Below are 24,222 nucleotides of genomic sequence, written 5' to 3' on the forward strand. Positions count from 1 at the left end.
AAATTACTACATTGCAAAAAGTTTTCCAACAAGTCTCCCTTCTTTTGCATTTCCTCTACCTGGCCCATCAGGTAATTAATAGCCTGGTCTAGTTGTATTAGCTTTTTGTCATGTTCCTCATTTTTCTTTTCAATGTGGGTCATCCATTTATCATTTTTCTCTAGTGTAGCCTTCATGACATTGATAGAGGTTTGTATTTTGCCGAGTGAGGTGAATGTTTCTCGTCGAAATAACTACAGTTCTGCCATGAGATTATCCTCCGCCATCTCTGTCTATGTTTCGGCTATGATGGTGGCCTCTACCATCTCGTGGAGTTGGGCTCGGTGAGTGACTTAAACACAGTAAACATAGCAGAATATCTTCTCTTTGATGCAGTCTTTCAATTGAATACTTATCTTTACTCAATGCCAGTCCGATTTAGGTCAAATATGTACTTTTAACAAAATTGGCACAGAGCTCGATCAGCACACAGCCTTTCCCCAGAATTCCATCGCAGGAAACCCTTAACCTGTATTTTTTCTAAGGTACATGGGAATTTAACCTCAAAAGTTATTTTTATGTGCCCTTACGTACTCACACACAGACTTTTAACTGCAACAAGTCAATTTGACTTTTCGCACCAAAGAACTTTCATCTCTAGGAGACAGAACGCATCTCCTTCCTGAGCGGTACAACAGCTGCGTGGTCCCATGGTGTTTATACTTGCGTACTATTGTTTGTACAGATGAATGTGGTACCTTCAGGCGTTTGGAAATTGCTCCCAAGGATGAATAAAACTTGTGGAGGTCCACAATTGTTTTGATTTCTTCTGATTTTCCCATGACGTCAAGCAATGAGGCACTGAGTTGGCCTTGAAATACATCCACAGGTACACCTCCAATAGGAAAAAATTCATAATTTGAGTCAATCAGAATCTTCTAAAGCCATGACATAATTTTCAAAGCTGTTTAACTTAGTGTATGTAAACTTTTGACACACTGGAATTGTGATACAGTGAGTTATAAGTGAAATAATCTGTCTGTAATCAATTGTTGGAAAACTTACTTGTGTCATGCACAAAGTAGATGTCCTAACCGACTTGCCAAAACTATAGTTTGTTAACAAGAAATTTGTGGAGTGGTTGAAAAAACAGTTTTAATGACTCCAACCTAAGTGTATGTAAACTTCCGACTTCAACTGTATATATATTTTTTTACTGACAAACAAAATCAATCAATCCAACCTGTGCAGCAGCAATTTGATGAATGTAGACATCTGTTACAAAACACCAAAAAGTTTAATGACATTCAGAGATTGTCAAGCCTTCGATACCGGGTAAGCCTACAAATCAAATCTGATTTTATTTGTCACATGCGCCGAATACAACAGGTAGACCTTACTGTGAAATGCTTACTTATGAGCCCTTAACCAACAATGCAGCTCAAGAAATAGATTTAGGAAAATATATTTACTAAATAAACTAAAGTAAAAAATAGCACAATACCGGTACCAAGCCAATGTGCGGGGGCACAGGTTAGTCGGGGCTAATTTGTACACGTAAGTAGGGGTAAAGTGACTATGCATAGATAATAAACAGCGAGGAGCAGCAGAGTAAAAACAAAGTGGGTGGGGGGTCCGGGTGGCCATTTGATTAATTGTACAGCAGTCTTATGGCTTGGGGGTAAAAGCTGTTAAGGAGCCTTTTGGACCTAGACATGGCGCTCCGGTACCGCTTGCCGTGTGGTAGCAGAGAAAACAGTCTATGACTTTGGTGACTGGAGTCCTTGATTCTTTTTTGGGCCTTCCTCAAGGTATGGAGGGATGTGTATTCTGTTTGTCAAGATTGATATAGTCTATTTATTGTGGTGTTGAAAACGCAAACCATGATATTGAAGTGCTCGAAGTTGGTATGTTTGTTTATTGTTTGTGGTGCATTGGCACATAAACCTGTTGGTGAATAATTCACTACATGACTAAAAGTATGTGGACACCTGCTCATTGATGTGACGTCCCTCCCACTCTGTCTTCTGGGATCTTGTTTGGTAGTCTGCTTGTTGCAGAAGGCTAGAGGGCAGAGCCGGGAGGATCGTCAGCTGATGTGGCGCACCTGGGCATGATTGGCCTGCAGGCTATAAAGGGTGGCCACATCAGTCAACACTTTCTTCCCTGTCTGGCAGACTGGCTTCCACCACCTTTTGGGTTTTTGGTTTGTTTTCCCCATAAAACGCCTGTGACATACACTAATGATCCTACAGATGTGCATAGCTTGTTATATGTTTGTATTTATTATTTTGTTTAATAAAGGTATTCCATTTTACATCTAAGTCATGTGTGGTCTCCCTTTGTTTTTATGAACTGTGAGCCAGGTCGTAACACACTGGGGGCTCTTCCAATTGGAGATTTTGGATATATGGTAGTTTTGGTAGTATGTTTTTATTATTTGGAGAATTTGGTTTGGACTCCCTGTGCATAAGCTTGGAGCCCCGTGTAGTGGTAGTAATTGGTGCCAAATTCATCTGTGTTGCTGCAATTCTTAGAGCGCAATGAGGTACTATTTGTTTGGGAGCCTTTGTTAATGCCCACGTTTGGGAGTATCATGCATGATTTTTGTTTTTTCAGGGTTTTTCCTTGGTGGATGCTGGAAGGGAAGTAGCTTTTGTCCCCTGTGTTGGTCTACAAATCCATTTGTTTGTGACTATTTCCAAATCATTGGGGTTTTGGGTGCTGGTGTAAGTGTTACATTGATTTGGTAAGGGTAGCAACTTGAGTTGGTAAGAGCCACACATCCCCTTGTAGGTTTCAGTGACTTCAAAAGGAGATGAGTCATTAGTTCTCTCTCCAGTGTGTTGGAGACCGCGGGTAGCGCCAATTTGTGATAAATTGGCTCGGGAGCACTTCCTTGGATTCAGATCAGTCACTGGATTTCTGGTTGCATTTCTGTTTCCGATGGAACCAGTGCATAAATACCCCCTGCACGTATCGGCATGAATACTAGGGTTGAGGTTAGATAGGTGTACTAGTTAGAATTGGGCCGGGGAGGTTCCATTTTGTCTTGGTTGTCCTTCACATTTATCAGTGTACACTATGCAGGCTTTTGTCTCAGTCTAAATTGGTAATTAAGTTGAGTTTATCATGGCTAGTAATGTAGACAAGTTTGAGTGACCGTCTGAAGCACTTTTAGAGCAGTGCACTAAAAAGCAGATGGCACAAATTGCTGAGCACTACAATATTGTATCGTAAACAATTGAAAGACATTATGAAGGCCAGTCTAAAAGCCAAACTAGTTGAAGGAATCCGAACTGTTCGAGATCCAATTTGTTACTTCAGTTGCGTCACCAGGCGTCGCTGGTTTAAGTTTTGAGCAGCAAGATTTGTTAATTCTACAACTATAAAAAGAGCAGATTAAACAGAGTTGGCAAAATGACATATGGAACAAGCTAGACCTAATCAGAGGGTAAGCTTAGGCAAGGGTCATCAGTTTCACCAGTAATAAACTATCCAACTGAGGACATTGTAAGAAATGTAAGAAACATTTTCTTCTTTGTTTGAGCGAGTAGCAGAATCTAGAGAATGGTCTGATGCAGACCATACTTTACCGCTACAGTGTGTGAACTGGTAAAGCTCGAGGCCTATTCAGCGTTAAGTTTAGCTGAGAGTTAGGTCTGTGAAACGGTGAAAACGGAAGTGTACAAGCCTACAAATTGGTCCCAGAGACTTATTGGCAGTGTTTTCACAATTGGAAAAGGTGACAAGCAAACCTATGTAGTATTTGCATGTCATTTAGTGTCTCAGTTGAATTGTTGGTATTCTGCCTCAGAGGTAGACACCTTTGAGGAATTGTCTGATCTGGTAGTACTTGAGCAGTTTAACAATTCAGTACCAGAGCGTGTTGCAACATATTAAGTCAGCACAAGGTGAAATCTCCTAGTGAGGCAGCAGTTCTAGCAGATGAGTGTCTTGATCCATAAAAGCTTTTTTATGTATCCTGGTAGTCATACTGAACATGCCTGTAAAGAGTACTCTCCCGTCGCCAAACGTTTAAGGTTGGGAACAGATCAATGTTATCCTAAGGTTGATCGTTGCAACGAGGTAGAAATGATCTAAACAGAGTGTGTAACTACTGTCAAGGTCAGGAACACTGCAAAAATGAATGTCCTGTCCTTAAAGCAAACAATTCTGGTGGCAACTCAAAAGTTGTTTTCTGGCCTAGCTATGTCACTTAGTCCAAGTACTGTATATCAGCATGAGAAGCATGCAGCACCTTTTGGCAAAGCCACTGCTTCTGACTATGCTGCATACATTTGAGTGTTACATCTCCCTGGTATGACGTGATGAGAAAGTGCCACAGGCACAGGCTCTGTGGAATCATTTGTTTGTGAATCCGTATTGTCTTCTGAGTCAGATACAGGTGAATCTATAATCATTTGTGGGATGGGGTTGTTCATTTTTCCTGTTCCTGTGAATACATTGCAACTTGACTCAGATCTTTTAAAAGGTTTGTGTTGGTGTGCGTCCTCATCTACCAGTTAAGGGTATTGATCTCATTCTGGGTAACCAGTTAGCTGGTGTACAGGTCTGGGCTGGGGTAACCATCACCTTGTGGTTACACAGCAAACCCCTGTTCTCCCTGCTCCTGAGGAGTCAGAACTCTCCAGATAGTCCAGTTATCTATCCGGCTTGTGCAACAACATGTGCCATGAGGTGTCAGTAACTGAACAAAATTGTCTGTTACAGAACCGTTTGACTTGCCTTTGCCTAAGCATCTCGTCTGTTTCTCATGATGACTTGGTGAAAGAACAGCAGGATGACCCGTCTTTGAAGGAGCTGTTTAACAGTGTTGCCACTGGGATAGAAGGGATAGATGGGATAGAAGGCTCTGCACAAGGTTACTCGCTTCAAAACAGTATGCTAGTTCGCAGGTGGGTGCCTCATGGGGAAAACTTTGTAGGTGATTCTATCATGCAGATTGTCGTGCCCTCTAAGTTTCGCCAGACAGTGCTTTAAACCTCCCATGTTAATGTTGCTGGACATTTTGAAGTTAGAAAAAAGTATGACCGTATGTTGCGTTACATTTTCTGGTCAAGGTTGAAACGTGACATTTTTGCTTACATTAAATCATGTCACACATGCTAGTTGACTGGTAAGCCAAATCAGTCAATTAAACCTGCTCCTCTGTATACTACTCCTGCCGTTGATCAGCCTTTTGAACATTTGGTCATTGCCTGTGTTGGTTCTTTACCCGCTCTAAGTCGGTCAGTAGCTATTTGCTTACAGTGCTGTGCCAATCAACCAGGTATCCTGCTTATCCACTATGCATAACTACTAAGTCTGTTGTGAAGGCTTTAATCGCAGTTCATCTCTGTATTTGGCATTCCTAAGGTCATTCAGAGTGACCAAGGCTCTTATTTTACCTCCCACGTGTTTGCACAAGTGCTACAGCAGCATTGTCTAGCATAACCAGTCCTCTCGGTGTGCGTTAAGGTTTTATCAAACAAAGTCTCTCCTGCATGCATACTGTACAGAGCTAGATTGTGATTGGGAGGTTTGCAATGGTTACTGTTAGCAGCTAGAGAAGTTGTCCAGGAGAGTATAGGATTTAGTCCAAATGATCTGGTTTTTGGCCATGCAGTGCGTGGCTTTGGCTGTGTTGCAGGACAGCTGGGGAACAGTAGAGCATCGACTCCTGTTAAGTCCGGTGATAGTTCACTTAGTTGTTTCTGCATTCTCAGTTGCCCTAGACTACTTTTATCTAATATGTTGCATTATATTGGAATTTGCATGCTCTATTGGGGCATTTGGATGACGGTAAACATACTGAGTTGATTACATTTATTGAAATGTATCCTGCACTGTTTTCTGATACACCCTCTCATACTCATCTCATTGAGCATGATGTTCATGTTGGAGATGCTCAGCCAATAAGGCAGTGCTTCTACCGTGTATCTCCTGACAAGTGTTGGCACTTAGCTGCAGAAGTTAGTACATGTTGGATAACGATATTGCTGAACATTCTTGTTCCAGTTGGGCTTCACCTTGTCTGTTAGTCAAGAAGCCTGATGCATCTTTTAGGCCATGCACAGACTGTCGTAAAGTTAACGACATTACAAAGCCTGATTCCTTTCCTCTTCCTTGTATGGAAGATTATGTTGATCAAGTGGGTTCTGCAAAAATTGTGAGCAAGGTCGCTCTTCTAAAAGGGTACTGGCAGGTCCCCTTGTCTCCTAGAGCAAGGGAAATGTGTGCTTTCATCACAACTTCTTATACAGTTATGCCTTTTGGTTTTCGTAATGCACCTTCAACATTTCAGCGCCTCATGAACTGTCTGTGGTTTGGAAGGATGTGTGGTGTACTTGGATGACATGGTCATTTATAGTGACACCTTGTCTCAGCATGTCGAATGTATACAAGCACTGTTTGATAGGTTGGCTTGGACCCATGTGACAGTTAATCTGGCCAAATGTGAGTTTGATAAAGCAACGGTCACTTAGGCTGACTGACCACTTTTCCCAGATATGGTTCGCCCACTGCATGCCAAAGTTGAAGCTGTTGAGCAGTGTCCGCCACCGATGACTAAGGAGCTTATGCACTTTCTCAGTATGTTTGGTTATTATCGACGCTGCTGTAAGAACCTCTCCTCAGTGGTAGCACCCCCTGACCGACTTGCTTAAGGCTCAGATTAAGTATATTTGGTCGGACAGATGTCAAGCAGCATTTGAAAATGTAAAGACGTGTTCTGCTCAGTGCTCGTTGCCCCTCGTTTGAATGACCCGTTCATACTCCATGTAGATGCTAGTAATGTAGGCCTTTGTGCGGTTCTGTTGCAGGCAGATGAGTTACTTCTCTAAGAAGTTTAATTCATACCAGCTCAATTATTCTGTGGTAGAGAAGTCATTGCGCTTATTTGGGCTCCAACATTTTGATGTGTATGTTGGTTCAGGTGGCACCTCTCATGGTGTACACAGATACTAATCCCCTGACGTTTCTGAGGTCCTTGCAGAACCCAAATCAGAGGCTTATGAGGTGGGCGCTGTTTTTGCAGCTGTACAATTTGGAAATTCACCCAATTAAGTGCAAAGAAAATGTCCTTGCCGACGACTTGTCCCGCGCCTCCATGCCGTAGTTTTGTTATTGTTTTGGATAGCTTGCTTGTGATCTCCTGTCTCCCACTTGCTTCCCCGGTTCTTTCTCTACCTCTTAAAGTGCACCTTAGAAACTGAGGTTGCTGAGGTGGGAGAGGGAGGGGCGGCCTGGATGGCAGAGGTGGGTCAGGGGATACAGGTGGGCGTTTGTTTGGTTTGGTAATAATTGATGGAATAAGGCTTTTGGGGGGGGTTCTGTTTTGTTTTTGTTTCAGGTTTGTGGTGGAATCCCTTTGTTGGGAACTATGAGCCAGGTCGTAACATTGAACATCTCATTCCAAAATCATAGGCATTAAAATGGAGTTGGCCACCCTCTTTGCTGCAATAACAGCCTCCATTCTTCTGGGAAGGATTTCCACTAGATGTTGGAACATTGCTTCAGGGTCTTGCTTCCATTCAGCCACAAGGGCAATAGTGAGGTCTAGCACTGATGTTTGGCGATTAGGCCTGGCTCTCATTCGGCGTTTCAAGTCATCCCGAAGGTGTTCGATGGGGCTGAGGTCAGGGCTCTGTGCAGGCCAGTCAAGTACTTCCACACGATCTCGATAGACAAACCGTTTCTGTATGGACTTTGCTTTCTTCATGGGGGCATTGTCATGCTGAAACAGGAAATGACCTTCCCTAACTGTTGCCACAAAGTTGGAAGCACAAAATCATCTAGAATGCCATTGTATGCTGTAGCGTTAAGATTTCCCTTCACTGGAACTGAGGGGCCTAGCCCGAACCATGAAAAACAGCCCCAGACCATTATTTCCTCCCCCACCAAACTTTACAGTTGGCACTATGTATTGGGGCAGGGAGCGTTCTCCTGGCATCCGCCTAAACAAGATTTGTCCGTCGGACTGCCAGATGGTGAAGCGTGATTCATCATGCCAGAGAACGCGTTTCCACTGCTCTAGAGTCCAATGGTGGGGAGCTTTACACCACTCTAGCAGACGCTTGGCATTGCACTTGGTGATCCTAGGTTTGTGTACGGCTGCTCAGCTATGGAAACCCATTTCATGAAGCAGCATATGTTAGGAAGAACCCTACAGCCTTGGGCTTCTGTTGGGACTTTGCCCTGACGGAGAAAATTACCTGATCTGGAAAACAACCCTTAGTCTCCTATCTCCTAGTCACATCCACTAGCTGCCTAGCAGTGTTTTCCATAGCCCCTTTAGCGTTTTCATATCTGAAGGAAGTGGATAGGTGTCAACAAACAGGTGGAAGGAAGCTCCCCTAAGTCCATTGGTAAGCTACAGGAGGAGGTTGTCTACGGTTCAAGGCACATTGTTCAAATCATGCTCCATATATTAGGGCATATCAGCGACTGCTATCTAGCTCAAACTCAAATTCATCTCTATGTCCAGTGACTATGATTAAATCTGACAGCTAACTGTTTTATGTGCTCAGATCAGCGTTTATTTGCAGGTCAGGGAATTGTTTTAAGAGTAATTTTATAATCGAACAATTTTGAGTCATAACATTCCTGTTACATTCTGTATATACTGATTGCCGGGGCATATCTGCAGGAAGCAGATGTACAAATCCAAACCCAATTGCAAATGCATGCACTCAGGAGTGTGGTAAAGTGAAAGCAATTCACAATGTATGCCAAACACCCTGATATATCAGAGGCAATATTTAATATAACACGCTACCTGTGATCGCCCAGGGCTAGATAATTAGATTAACTTCTATCTCCCACATTTCCCTCTGCACTATTGATGCAAGGGAGTGAGGAGGAAGCAGCTAAGGGGGATGGGTGGGATGGCAGTGGGGTCTGAATCTATATAGAAAATATTTTATAGGGGGAATTTAAACGACATGAGTGCATTACCATCATTCTGAGAGAAATGTCTGTTAAACGAGTGAATACTTCAAGCCCCAGAAAGAACATGAGAATGTTAAGGCGGTTTGTATTTGTTTTTAGAAACAAAAGATGGAACGGCCTCGAAGACTAAAGCCACTTTGAAGAAATGACAGATTTGAGATAATACAGTACATTTATAGTTTCCTTGGTGTCTGTCTTTCAATCCATAAATACACAACAATAATACCCTAAAGGCAACATGTCAATACAAAATGTTACTTTTCTCAACTTGCCATCTGATATCAACTTTCCTTCATCTGCAGTTCAAACTGTCACAAAATGACATCGACACTTGACAAAATATAGCCTTTGAATAAAACATCACACCTTTAATATATTTAATTGGATAGCTGGTGGTCCTTTTCTTAATGATTACATTGTCTAGACAAAAAGCGAAGTAACACTGCACTCTAAATGAATATCACCCTTAGGGCAGTACATGTTTCTTTCCAAATGAAGACACACTGGTTGGTGCTGCTGTTGTACTCTGCTGTTGTACTCTGTCACATCAAACAGATAATGCTTTTGTATTCAAATGGCATATACAGAGCAAAGCATGACCGACACCAATCCTCACCGGCGGCCATCTTAAAGGAGATAAATTGCCCCCTGTCATTGCCCTGTGGCTCGCTGGTACACCCATTCTAACTGGATGAAAATGAATCTACCAAAGTCAATTCTGGTTCTACCTCCACGTAAGAGCAGCTCCCGCTTAGTCCAGTCAAAGCTCTTCTCGGTCCTGCCACCAATGGAGGAACACACTTCCCCCTAAAGTCAGGGCAGCAGAGTCCCTGCCCATCTTCCGAAAACGTCTGAAACCCTACCTCTTTGAAGATTATCTCAAAAAACTCACAGCTCCCCGCTACAGATGCACAAAGTTCAGGCCCCAAAACATGCTAACCTCTTACCATTACCAATAACAGGGAAAGTTAGCATTAATGTAGAAGTGTTCAGAAACATATTCCATTCTTATTTACAATAAAAGTGACTCCAAAAAGGCACAATACATGATTTACCATTAATTTTAATTGGGCACAGCATTATCCAAAAACAAACTGTAAATGCATCCAACAAGTTTGTATAGTCACAAACTTGATGTGGTCATTGACTGCTAGGAATATGGGACCAAATACTAAACATTTTACTAAATATAATACACTATAAGTGAATTTGTCCAAATGCTTATGACACCTTCAAATGGAGGGACTAGATACATAAAGTACTTTCATTTCTAAACGGTAAAACAGATAAATATGAAAATATCCTCCAATAAAAAGGTGACATTCTGTACTGTCGCCTTCATATACAATATTTGATCTCAAATCCAAAATGCTGGAGTCTAGACCCACATTAAAAGTTTTAACTTCACTGTACATTCCTCAGAATTAAAAGTAGATGCATAGAGAAAAGCTGTGCCATCATACATTGAAACCATACACAGCAGAAGTCTTTTGTCTGAAAAAAATCCATCACTTCGAGGAGGATACAAGCATGGCACAAAATGAGATATTAGGAATAAGTTATTGCCTCCTTTTATCCAACTTTCTTACTCTTTCAGGTTCCTAGCCACCCACATGATCAAGGTATCCTTGTCTTAGGAAACATAATGAAGCACATACTTGAAAATAACAACAGAAATTACGACCAAACACATTTATTTATCCGGGCGTTAATTAGGATCAGTTCTCTGAACTTGTCAAAAACACGCATACTGCTACATGCAACAAATAGGCTCTGAACAAAATGATGGACTTACATGTTATGATACCTTAGCTTGGCTGTAATATTGTGACACTTATAATAACTGAGTATATTATACAATAGCAGCCATCCTAGTTTATCCTTTTGAGTTAGTCTGTTATGACCATATTTAGTCATCCTGATCAGAGTCATTCAGAACAACAACAAAAAATCTAACAAGAAACTAGTCAATGAGACTTTCCTCTGCTTGGACTAATACAGTCATTCACACAATCTTTATAGAGTGGGAGAAAGCTGTTCAGACTGTGTGGCCATAATTGGCAGAGATGGGAGCGGCCATATCAGTCAGATCGATAAGAGTCAGGAGGGGGAGACAGCGTTGATCAGCTAGTCGTCTGGACTGCTTAGACTAGCAGCTATTATCATCACTGTTATAACTGGACAGGGCTATGATTGAAATGCACTTTCTTGCCATGTTATGTGTCAGAGAATGGGTAGATCAGTGAACAAGTTAATGAGAGGTAAGAGTTAGTGTGTATGTGTGTTCGAGGTCGACCGATTAATCGGAATGGCCGATTAATTAGGGCCGATTTCAAGTTTTCATAACAATCGGTAATCGGCATTTTTGGACACCGATCATGGCCGATTACATTGCACTCCACGAGGAGACTGCGTGGCAGGCTGACTACATGTTATGCGAGTGCAGCAAGGAGCCACGGTAAGGTGCTAGCTAGCATTAAACGTATCTTATAAAAAACAATCAATCTTAACATAATCACTAGTTAACTACACATGGTTGATGATATTACTAGTTTATCTAGCTTGTCCTGCGTTGCATACAATCGATGCGGTGCCTGTTAATTTATCATTGAATCATAGCCTACTTCACCAAACAGGTGATTTAACAAGCGCATTCGCGGAAAAACACTGTCGTTGCACCAATGTGTACCTAACCATAAACATCAACGCCTTTCTAAAAATCAATACACAAGTATATATTTTTAAACCTGCATATTTAGTTAATATTGCCTGCTAACATAAATGTATTTTAACTAGGGAAATTGTGTCACTTCTCTTGCGTTCTGTGCAACAGAGTCAGGGTATATGCAGCAGTTTGGGCCACCTAGCTCGTTACGAACTGTGTGAAGACTAGTTATTCCTAACAAAGACAGCCAACTTCGCCAAACGGGGGATGATTTAACAAAAGCGTATTTGCGAAAAAAGCATAATTGTTGCACGAATGTACCTAACCATAAACATCAATGCCTTTCTTAAAATCAATACACAGAAGTATATTTTATTAAACCTGCATATTTAGTTAAAAGAAATCCAGGTTAGCAGGCAATATTAAACTAGGGAAATTGTGTCACTTCTCTAGCGTTCATTGCACGCAGAGTATATGCAACAGTTTGGGCCGCCTGGCTCGTTGCGAACTAATTTGCCAGAATTTTACGTAATTATGATATAACATTGAAGGTTGTGCAATGTAACAGGAATATTTAGACTTATGGATGCCACCTGTTAGATAAAATACGGAACGGTTCCGTATTTCACTGAAAGAATAAACGTTTTGTTTTCTAAATGATAGTTTCCGGATTTGACCATATTAATGACCTAAGGCTCGTATTTCTGTGTGTTATTATGTTATAATTAAGTATATGATTTGATATTTGATAGAGCAGTCTGACTGAGCGGTGGTAGGCAGCAGCAGGCTCGTAAGCATTCATTCAAACAGCACTTTTGTGCGTCAAGCATTGAGCTGTTTATAACTTCAAGCCTATCAACTCCCGAGCTAGTTAGCGGGGTGCGTGCTAATAGCGTTTCAATCGGTGACGTCACTCGCTCTGAGACCTTGAAGTAGTTGTTCCCCTTGCTCTGCAAGGGCCGCGGCTTTTGTGGAGCGATGGGTAACGATGCTTCGAGGGTAGCTGTTGTCGATGTGTTCCTGGTTCGAGCCCAGGTAGGGGCGAGGAGAGGGACGGAAGCTATACTGTTACACTGGCAATACTATAGTGCCTATAAGAACATCCAATAGTCAAAGGTATATGAAATACAAATGGTAGAGAGAAATAGTCCTATAATTCCTATAATAACTACAACCTAAAACTTCTTACCTGGGAATATTGAAGACTCATGTTAAAAGGAACCACCAGCTTTCATATGTTCTCATGTTCTGAGCAAGGAACTTAAACGTTAGCTTTTTTACATGGCACATATTGCATTTTTACTTTCTTCTCCAACACTTAGTTTTTGCATTATTTAAACCAAATTGAACATGTTTCATTATTTATTTGAGGCTAAATTGATTTTATTGATGTATTCTATTAAGTTAAACTAAAAGTGTTCATTCAGTATTGTTGTAATTGTCATTATTACAAATAAATAAAAACACATTTTTAAATATTATATATATATATATATATATATACTGCTCAAAAAAATAAAGGGAACACTTAAACAACACAATGTAACTCCAAGTCAATCACACTTCTGTGAAATCAAACTGTCCACTTAGGAAGCAACACTGATTGACAATACATTTCACATGCTGTTGTGCAAATGGCATAGACAAAAGGTGGAAATTATAGGCAATTAGCAAAGACTCCCCCAATAAAGGAATGGTTCTGCAGGTGGTGACCACAGACCACTTCTCAGTTCCTATGCTTCCTGGCTGATGTTTTGGTCACTTTTGAATGCTGGCGGTGCTTTCACTCTAGTGGTAGCATGAGACGGAGTCTACAACCCACACAAGTGGCTCAGGTAGTGCAGTTCATCCAGGATGGCACATCAATGCGAGCTGTGGCAAAAAGGTTTGCTGTGTCTGTCAGCGTAGTGTCCAGAGCATGGAGGCGCTACCAGGAGACAGGCCAGTACATCAGGAGACGTGGAGGAGGCCAACAACCCAGCAGCAGGACCGCTACCTCCGCCTTTGTGCAAGGAGGTGCACTGCCAGAGCCCTGCAAAATGACCTCCAGCAGGCCACAAATGTGCATGTGTCTGCTCAAACGGTCAGAAACAGACTCCATGAGGGTGGTATGAGGGCCCGACGTCCACAGGTGGGGTTTGTGCTTACAGCCCAACACCGTGCAGGACGTTTGGCATTTGCCAGAGAACACCAAGGCGCCCTGTGCTCTTCACAGATGAAAGCAGGTTCACACTGAGCACATGAGCACATGTGACAGACGTGACAGAGTCTGGAGACGCCGTGGAGAACGTTCTGCTGCCTGCAACATCCTCCAGCATGACCGGTTTGGCGGTGGGTCAGTCATGGTGTGGGGTGGCATTTCTTTCTGGGGCCGCACAGCCCTCCATGTGCTCGCCAGAGGTAGCCTGACTGCCATTAGGTACCGAGATGAGATCCTCAGAGCCCTTGTGAGACCATATGCTGACACATGCACATTTGTGGCCTGCTGGAGGTCATTTTGCAGGGCTCTGGCAGTGCTCCTCATTGCACAAAGGCGGAGGTAGCGGTCCTGCTGCTGGGTTGTTGCCCTCCTACGGCCTCCTCCACGTCTCCTGATGTACTGGCCTGTCTCCTGGTAGCGCCTCCATGCTCTGGACACTACGCTGACAGACACAGCAAACCTTTTTGCCACAGCTCGCATTGATGTGCCATCCTGGATGAGCTGCACTACTTGAGCCACTTGTGTGGGTTGTAGACTCCGTCTCATGCTACCACTAGAGTGAAAGCACCGCCAGCATTCAAAAGTGACCAAAACATCAGCCAGGAAGCATAGGAACTGAGAAGTGGTCTGTGGTCACCACCTGCAGAATAACTCCTATATTGGGGGTGTCTTGCTAATTGCCTATAATTTCCACCTTTTGTCTATTCCATTTGCACAACAGCATGTGAAATGTATTGTCAATCAGTGTTGCTTCCTAAGTGGACAGTTTGATTTCACAGAAGTGTGATTGACTTGGAGTTACATTGTGTTGTTTAAGTGTTCCCTTTATTTTTTTGAGCAGTGTATATATATATTATTATTTTATTTTTTAATTGGCCGATTAACCGGCATCGGCTTTTTTGGTCCTCCAATAATCGGTATCGGCGTTGAAAAATCATAATCGGTCGACCTCTAATGTGTGTGTATGAGTTCCTGCCTCATTGTCTTTGATTATGGCAGCGTCCCCCTGCAGCCTAACATTTGTCTTTGTTATCAGCCATACACTGGGGCTTTGAGAGGGCTAACAGTGTTGTCTGTTACAGCACTGGGGGATTCCTCCCCAGCCAGCTGCACTGTGCTATGTGAGAGCTGCCGGTACACATAAGATGTTCCACTGTGTAGATATCTCACTCACCAGCACTGATAAAAGGAAACACTGCTTTTTCATGATGTTGACACGTCCTCTGAGATTTCTCTCTGGAATAGTCCCGAGAATTCAAACCGCCAAGTTCTCATTAAGATTATTTTTGTGAGCAGGGACTGATGAGAACAAATGTCCCAGAATCCAACTTGGATGCATTGGTTTTGGAAATGTGTATTCTGACTTTAACCATACAAGAGAATAAAAAACTAACAAAAAGGGTCCGTAGAGTTACTTTACCACACAAACCAGTCTGTTTCTGTTTGAGCCTTGTCTTTGTCATGCAACCCAAGCTACAAACAAAGTGGTAGAAATAAAGGTAAAAATAGTCCCAACACATTCACCAAGTGGCAGCACAGTTGGCATAACCCTCTTGGGAAAGCTCCTGCTATCTAACTTCTGTACATCCCAATAGCCAGAGCCACATGCCACAAAGTACAGCACAGCAGTGATATGACTTGGATTACATCCCTCGTGGTACACAGCAGTGAAATGGAGGACATATAGTCCTCTGGGGGAGAACTTACCGGAAGGTCATCTGGAAGACCTGTCCCAGGTTTACTTGCTGGCTCTTGTTGTTGTAGCCATGCAGCATCTCCCCAAACAGGGTGTCATTAAAGCGGACATCCTGTCTCTGGCACTTTGGCCCCTCACAGTTCTCTTTCTGGAGAACACATGAGCGTCCGTTTGACCCCAGCTTGTACTCCTGCACACACCTGAGTGGGGAGGGGAATTCAGGTGTCAATGGACATGCATAAAAACATAGTGTATACATTCAGGTACTGTACACACGGTAATACATGCACACACACGCCAGTACACACACGCCCGCATACACACACACACACACACACACACACACACACACACACACAGTAGAGAAAGTGTACCCAACTCATAGAAATAATAGATTGCAGGAGTATGTATGGTTTAGCGGTCTAATATTTCAAATGAAAGCCCTTGTGTAAGCAGAGCAAACATTTAAACCCGGACTTGTCTGCATTAAAGACAAACTGTCGTTGGAGTTGCACATTCAGCATTTTCTACTTCAGAAATGGCTGAGATGCACAAACCTAATGCTAATGAAACGCACAGAAACACACAGGCAGTCTCGTGAATTAGCCTATAGTAGAATACCATATCCGCGTTCTATACTGTACTCTGCCAACGCGGAGGTGAAAATGAGGATCAATCCCACAGTTGAGATCTGTGAATGAGGATCAATCTTACAGTAGAGTTGTGTAACAGTTGTTTCTAACAGTTGTTTTGGCCATCTGTTTAGGTAAAAGACTTTAGCTCTGTTTTACCCTTTTACTGTTCAATTTCGATCACTGACTGACTCACCCACAGAACATGAGGATGTTGCTGGAGGTGGGGTCGTCTGGTAGGGGCACCAGCTGTTGGAGACACAGCTGCTCACAGCCACCGTTGAAGCCATCCGTGCAGTCCGTGCCCTTTGAGTAGTCATAGCAACCCATGCCGTCCTTCATTGGCCGCAGCCCGTCGGGACACTGGAGGGGCAAGAGAGAGACACAGTAGTGGGAGAGAAACAGACAGACAGAGAGAGAGAGAATAAGTAGGGGTCAACATATGTATGCAGATCAGGACCCAGGAGACAGACAGAGCGATGGTCTGCTCCAATTAACAACAACAAAGAACTCCATCTCCCAGAGTTCCCCTCTAGAGTCAGTGGGGATCTGATGAAGCAGGGATGCAAACTGGTGAGGGTCCAAAAAGGTGACACCCCCCCCCACTGAAACATGCACACACAAAAATGCTAGGGGAAAATGCTGGTTTTAACTAATTAAAACAACAAAGAACATCATCTACACGATCAGTCTCTGTGTGTCAAATAAAAAGTGGTTAATGTGAACCTAACTAAAAAAAATTAAAGAAAGCAATCCAATGTTATTTGTTGCCTTGACTTTACTGCAAATGACACTCAAGTCTTGAGAAAAAACAATACACTAATATTGCAGTTAGCCACGACAGCCTTTATAACAGAATGCTTGTGACCACACACATATAAATATTGCACTTGGGGAAAAAACATCTTAAGTAGAAATAGAATGAAGCAAACAGACATTGTATTTTTGCTCTATTATATTTTTGCTCTATTATAGTGGCCACTATAGACATCGATCAAGTACACAAGGCTACATGTGTGCAAAAATAACGTAACGAGTAAACAAATAAATAACACCCCTCGCTCACACACACACACACACACACACGTGTTACTGTCAAATTCAAGACAACAAAAACTATCGTTGGGCTACACTGCACATTATTACATTGTACACTTTCTGCCTGTGGACATCTGTTCTACAATGTGCCAGCAAAAGTGAGAAAGAGGGAAAGTCTGTGGTGTTCCTTTCACCTCTATAGTGGCATCCAGCTTAAGCCAGGCCCAGCTCCAGCTACACTTGATCCCTGAATCCACTTCTTTAACAAGCAACACCTAATTTTCACCTAATTCTCTCATTCTGAAAATTAACCACATAACGTTACTGTAGAGGGAAAACATTACTTAACAGATAGTGGTTAGTTCGTTAGCTAGTTAACATTTCACACAGATTGCCAGTGTCCAGTAAGCAACTAACGCGTTATAACTTGAGGAGTGGCAAGGAGTCGTATAACGTAAACTCACCCCATTCCGTACAAATGTGCACAACCGCAACATTCAAACGAGGCTACAAAGAAAACTAATGGGACTGTAGCGACTGTGTTGACTTCAAAATCGGGAGTGTGAACTAGGTTTCTATTCAAGCGTTGATCGACATGGTAATGGCTCTATAGTATTGGAGAAACGTTGAAAAAAACGGACCCTCCGTTACATCGTGACGTGTCATGTCGTAACGTACAGCACGCATAAAGCAACTATTTCTGTCTTAAAATCTCTCTCCACCAGGTGTAGCACTTCTCTCACCGTTTAAAAACAAAATGGACACCTAGTCATTTTTGCATGCTATCATCATTCTCAAAGCCGCTGTTTACTTCTAAGATCACTTTAGCACCGCCCTAAAAACCAGATTCAAATTCGACACAAACCTTCAAATAGGTATGTAATGACACATTATATAAACTCTTTATAGTGTTTTATTTATATTTTAGAGGCGATAAGGTGATAAGTTGGACAGATCGAGTGGGAAAAAAGCAATTTTCCCACACAACATCTCTCCTTCTCACCATCACACATTAGTTTCGCTTCCCCACCTGCCATATTTAAAAAGACCCGACGGGGCTCATTGCTTGCTTAAATTATGCAGAAACGGGCAGCGTTTAGGTCATGTAATTGATCATGTTGGAAAGGGGAGAAATTGTGCTTTACAATGATATTGACATTACAGTTGATCTGGAAGTATTACGTTTTTGGGGCGCTAAAATAAGGGCAATTGTACGGACCAAGGCGATGTACGAGTTTACGTTACCCAGTGAATACTATAGCGAATTGGTTAGGTTACTAACGTTAATGTTAGCTCATCTGATATTGTAACGTTAGCGAGCTAACTAGCTAACGTTAGCCGTCTGACTTTATTAGCAAGCTAATTTTCAGACCATAAACTCAATTATTTGTTCAGATGAGTTGGCTAATGTTGCTCAACATTTCTCTAGCTAGCTAACGGAGAATAAGATACATCTAGCAAGATACTTAACAATGCTAATACTTGTTCCACCAAACTTTCTCCCTCACCTCAAACTTTCCAAATGCCAGTTTTTTGGTTACATTTGTAATAAATACCATTTAAAATAACACAAGCATATTGCTATTACATTGTTATAACTAACTTCTTTCTAAGCAGGGTTTCTCACACACTCATAAACAGATACAGAGAACCACACACACACCCAAAGACAGATGGCTGGCACAGACCTTTCATAAACACTGATAAGGCAGGAAAGGCCTTGATCAAAAGAGTGCTTGGGTCTGCATTTCACGAGATAATAAGACACACACACGCATACCCAAGGACAGGGGGCTGACTACGCACACACAAAATCTCCTGTTTTAGCTGAACATTTGGTAACAAAGAACTTTTGCTATAAGACTCAGAAGGATGACGCCCAGCTCATCAGGACCAATCTGAGAAGACAACAACCTGTCCAGAACCAACCAAAGGACCAGAACTTCCAGACTCAACCTACTTTCTGTGGTGTATAAAATGTCTATGCACTCTGTTATCTGGGCTTTTTCTGGAGGTTCTCTATGAGCCGAAGGAACGAGACCGTATACGCTTGTACCAGATATCTTTACTCATAATTAAACTGTCGCTTGTCATACAATTTATCACCTTGTCTGAATCGATCCTTGACCGGCTCACCCTTCTCCATATCCAATTATCAACAGAAACTTGGTAGCAGAGGATGGTTGTCTAGAGACCCGGTCCAGAGTGGTTGATTTGGGTGGGAGAGGGCGAGTTGGTGAAAGGACGGTTCACGGAGGACAGGTGAAATCTTTTGGGGGGGAGGACAACAGTTCTGCTCAACTCGGGAAACTGATCTTCTGGTCGACCATAAACAAGGTAAGCAAGACCTGTTAAATCAAACTTTGCATATTGTCGTATAGTTCTTCCAAATTTCGATCAGTGGTACCGAGTCTGGGTAAGAATTCTTGTTTAAATTTATGAGCATAGATGACATGTGAACGACAGTGAAGTGAACATATGTGGGAATAATTTGTAAGTCTTAAGCGCTATTATATAGTCCGGCTTGTGACCGGTGAGGAATAGGCTTAATTTGTGTTAAAAGCGCTATTATATAGTCCGGCTTGTGACCGGTGAGGAATAGGCTTAATGTGATAAAAAGATCTATTCGTATAGTCCGGCTTGTGACCGGTGAGGAATATAGTAAGCACTATTCAATAGTCCGGCTATTCAGTCGGTGAAGGGTAGGCTTAAAATTGGGATAGGCACTATTCAATAGTCCGGCTATTCAGCCGGTGAAGGATAGGCTTGTTCCATCCCCATTCATATAGTCCGGCTGTGACCGGTGACGAGTGGGGTAAAGTTTGTCAAGACCTATTAATATGGTCCGGCTTGTGTCCGGTGAGGAGTAGGCTAGACTTATTCAATAGTCCGGGCGATTGTCCGGTGAAGAATAGTCTATTTGTGTTTGTAGGCGCCAGGTTGAAAAATGTTCAATGTTTAAGTGTAATGTTTCCAATGTCTAAAGTCTAAGTGTTCAACGTCTAAAGGGTAATGTTCATAGGGGGAAAAAATTTAAATGTTTAATGTATACATGTAAAAAATTATTGGTGTTGGTTTAAACTGAGAAAGAATATTATTAGGACTGAGAAATTTTGCACGTTCCACAACGCCTGATAAACAAACGATACATAGAAAAATTAAATTCCGAGTGTACGAGGGAGGAGCTCTGAGTTAAGGCAGAGTACATATCTCCAGGGATACATTGCTGGATTTTATCCAGTGACGGGCTAAGTACAGTCGGATAGTCACACATATATACTGATCTACGCACACACATTACCGAAAATTACTCTGTATTAAATACCACTGCATTTAAATAGCAAAAATGACGACCCCAAACACTCCAAAGCTAAAATTCAATGATTTTCTAGATCAGAAAATACAGGACAGGTCAGGGGGAAAAGAACAGTGGAAGTCGATAAAGAAGGTTTGGGAAGGGTTGAAGTTGAAGTGGACACAGGCAGGTTATCTAGGAGGGGGACCACCAAGCAGGGTCCAATTGAGTACGATGGAAGGTGGACTGAGAGAGGCAGTGCAGGAGGCTAGAGACAGGGAGGTAGAAAAGAATAAAAGTCATTTGTTTAAGAAGGAAAGGACCACCAAGAGAGGGAGGTCATATGCCCGCTCTTGATGTACACCAGATAGGTATGACTGATTATGTAAGGAAACTGACGGAACTCTCTGTAGCACTCTCTACCCAGGTTCGCAAGGTCCAAGAGGGGGAGCTGCCAGGAGGCACGCCACTACTGAATGTAAAATGGTGACTGGGTGGGGGTTAAAGTCCACAAGAGAAAGTGGCTGGAACCCAGGTGGACTGAACTGTACGAAGTGAAGGAGGTTACTTCACACTCAGTTCAGGTCAAAGGTAAATCAGGCGCACCTTGGCACCACCTCACACATTGCACTCTAGCTCCAATTCCTTACAGAAGTCAGAGCCGATTTGAGCGGCCTAAATTCGATTCCAAATTAAGACACTCCTGACTCAGGTGATGCGGCATCAAACTTCGCCTCCCCTGAAAAAGGAACCTCTCCCAGTTAGAGGGATATCTCCCTCCCTGGGCAAGATTAGGGATATCTGGCCCCTTATTTGTGATATTCCTTCACACACTCATAACTCTTAGAATAGTATGGGGGTGGAGAGCTGTACAGAAAATGGACAGAAGATGGCAGTATTGCAGCACTCAACGGTCTCCCAGCAAACGGGGAGCCTGTTTGAATGCTGGTGACAGAAAAAACTTAGAACCAATTCGGAGTAGAGAGAATACATTTAATAACTTATTTAGGTTAAATTTACAGACTAATGATATTATTGTTATGGATTGGCTGACATGCGATATAAATTTAGCGAAGTATATGGTAAGTTTACACTTTGGAATGGAGAAAGTTGAGAAGTTGATTTTACTTATACGATAGTTTTGCTGCCAAACTTAGTTGGAGTAACTAGATGCTTTGCCTAGAGGCATGAATAAGACAGTCATTTTTGGTATTATATTGGCTAGTTGCTGCGTTCTGAACACAGGTTGAGCGCTAGTAAATGCATATCTTTATTTGAACTATACTAATCTATTTGATAAAAGTACTAAACCTGTATATTTAACATTTGATAATGATTGGCAAATCCATATATTTAACCATTGAGTATTATAGGAGGAACGGGATAAAATTTGTACTTTCCCCACCGGGTGTGGCCGTATTAAATTATGCTAGAAAAAATTGGTTGTGTCATTTAGAGGGAAAATGTGTACATTATAGCTTTGAGATACTTTTCAAAAGTTGCTGAAAGTTATTGGTTTTTGGTTTAGGTAACACCAGAGAATTCGAACAATAAGTAAACGTATTCTAAACGTGATCTGTTTTCATTATGGGGAACAAAGAACGACTCGCAACCTGGTATGGCTGGCATGAGAGTTTTTAAAGGGACAGTGTACGTTTATCACAGTTGTATGGTTAGTACATGAAACATCGGGGAAATTTAAAACGAATGATTTAAGGGTATTATCATAATTATTAGGTTTTGTTTTTGTGGTAAACGTTTTGGGTTAAGGGGTTTTCCGTGTTCCGAGAGACAAGATAATATTAGGTGTTTTACTTTCTGAGTTTTATTTAGACAAGGGACTTTGTTAAGATAAAGGGTTCTTTTGGTATGTCTAGATATGGTATGGAACACGAATGTAGGTGTAACCTTTTTGACCTCTTTTCGTTGCATTTTCCTGTGACTTGATCAATCACGGGGGGATGTAGTGAGAATAATGAAATTGTGGTCATTTGGGAATACTAGTTTTGAGGTAAATTGATATAATAGAGTTTATAACTCTTGACCATAATTGTAGTTTTAACCACAGAGGAGTCAGGATTCTGTTTTTAAACATTGGCTATGACGGTTTTGAATGGGCTGTTATTGAATTGGTTTGAACAGGAGATATTTTAAGCCTATAGGGCATGGAAATAAAAGTGATAGAGAGCTTATTAGTAAAGAAAGGAATTTATATGGTTAGCATTTGTTTTGGCCATAAGAAGATAGAGATAGGTTTATTAAGGTTATGTAAGGACTTTAGAGATTGACACTATAAGACATGTTGTTATTTTTAAATCCATTTGGGATAGATAAAGTCAAAACAGTGAGACACTTAGTTAATATTGCAAAAGAACACATAGTTGTTATTGACTATTATTAGAAAAAGGCAGACAGATGGGTCTACCCCGCACTGTTGAGACCTTGAAGGTTTGAGAGTAGAGTGGGGAGGGTGGACCAGGAAATGAGCAAGGTAGGCTGTGAAATAAGATAGGACAGAAGGGGGTTAACACATATAAGCAGCACAGATACATTTTAAAGTAGATAAGTCACTTGACAGAGAATTGGAAAAGAATAGATATGAATGTACGCCCAAGGGAGAATTGGATTTCTATATTATAATGTACTAAGTCATGAGTAGGTAAGGTTGATACCTGGCCAGAGCCAGGTATCAAACGGGGGAGGGGTACATTGTGGTCTAGGATAGGATGGGGCCTATTGGATAATAAACTAATTTAAAATTAAAAATTCTAGCTAAAAAATAGGCATAGAAGTTAAATATATAATCAGATAGAACAAATGAGAAACTGTTTGTTAAACAAACCTGTATGTCCAAGATTTTATGCATTGCAGGTGAATTAAAGGAGAAGGTGATTCATTAGATCTGGGGGCATATCGCACTTGGAGGGTGAGACACACTGACACTGTCGAATGATCACAGAGTTAAGGAGAAGAACCGTTGCTAATAGAGTTCGGGGATCAACTCCTTAATGAAGAATTCCCTGCCCCCGACCTTTCCTCACTGTGTTTGTTCATAGAAGTGAAAGTGTTGCTTGATCTCTGGCTGATGATGTGTTCTCTGGGAGAGGAGGGGGCTTTACAGGACTGCTTGTGGTCCTGAGTTGTCTGTTTAGGATACGATGGAGATGTTACCATCACAGTACTGCCAGAACCACCACCAGTTCCAACGGACCAGGGTTCAGCCGGCCTCCTCCACCACTTCAAGACCAAGTCCCACGCCATCACCTAAGCTCTACAATCTGGTATAGGTAATAAATGTAAAAGACATCTCAGATAGTGACCAATTGGGGACTGATTCTGGTTATGAGGGAAGGGAGAATATGTGGTTGGCCTACAAAACACTTAATAGAAAGGACTGTGTCGTATGTGGACATGCCAGACCTATTCTGGCTGCTCACCCATTTGCCCTAAGTAAGGGGGAAGGTTGGATGTGCATATTGGAAAGTTTAAGCCAAATTCAACCCTGTGTAAAACTCTGAGTCTTGTGTTCCCAGAAGTCCGTCCCCAGAAGACACCATGGGGGGTTAAGGCATATGGGGGATATTACAGCTGTAACACTGGTACAGGTAGAGGTATAGACTATGGGAGGTTCCCTACTGCTGCCTGCATCACTAATGTCACTATTAACTAGAGGTGTTGCTGATGTATGGTGGATGTGTGGACCTGCCAGGCGGTTGACCCCATTTTGAAAGGAGATTATCAGGGAACATGTGTTTTGGCCAGTCT

At 42.1% G+C, this 24,222-nt stretch overlaps 1 protein-coding gene across 1 annotated transcript in view; it reads right to left on the minus strand.

The window, feature by feature from the left end:
* LOC120020998 (astrotactin-2-like) overlaps positions 1 to 24,222 on the minus strand; it is a 521,153-nt gene that overhangs the window by 180,007 nt on the left and 316,924 nt on the right. Inside the window, exons 14-15 of the mRNA XM_038964662.1 lie at positions 16,321 to 16,487; positions 15,504 to 15,692 (exon numbers count right to left, since the gene is read on the minus strand). Of these exons, the coding sequence (XP_038820590.1) occupies positions 15,504 to 15,692; positions 16,321 to 16,487 (356 nt within the window). The remainder of the gene's footprint in view (positions 1 to 15,503; positions 15,693 to 16,320; positions 16,488 to 24,222) is intronic.

The sequence above is a fragment of the Salvelinus namaycush genome, chromosome 26 (assembly GCF_016432855.1).
Source record: "Salvelinus namaycush isolate Seneca chromosome 26, SaNama_1.0, whole genome shotgun sequence".
In the NCBI taxonomy this organism is placed as follows: domain Eukaryota; kingdom Metazoa; phylum Chordata; class Actinopteri; order Salmoniformes; family Salmonidae; genus Salvelinus; species Salvelinus namaycush.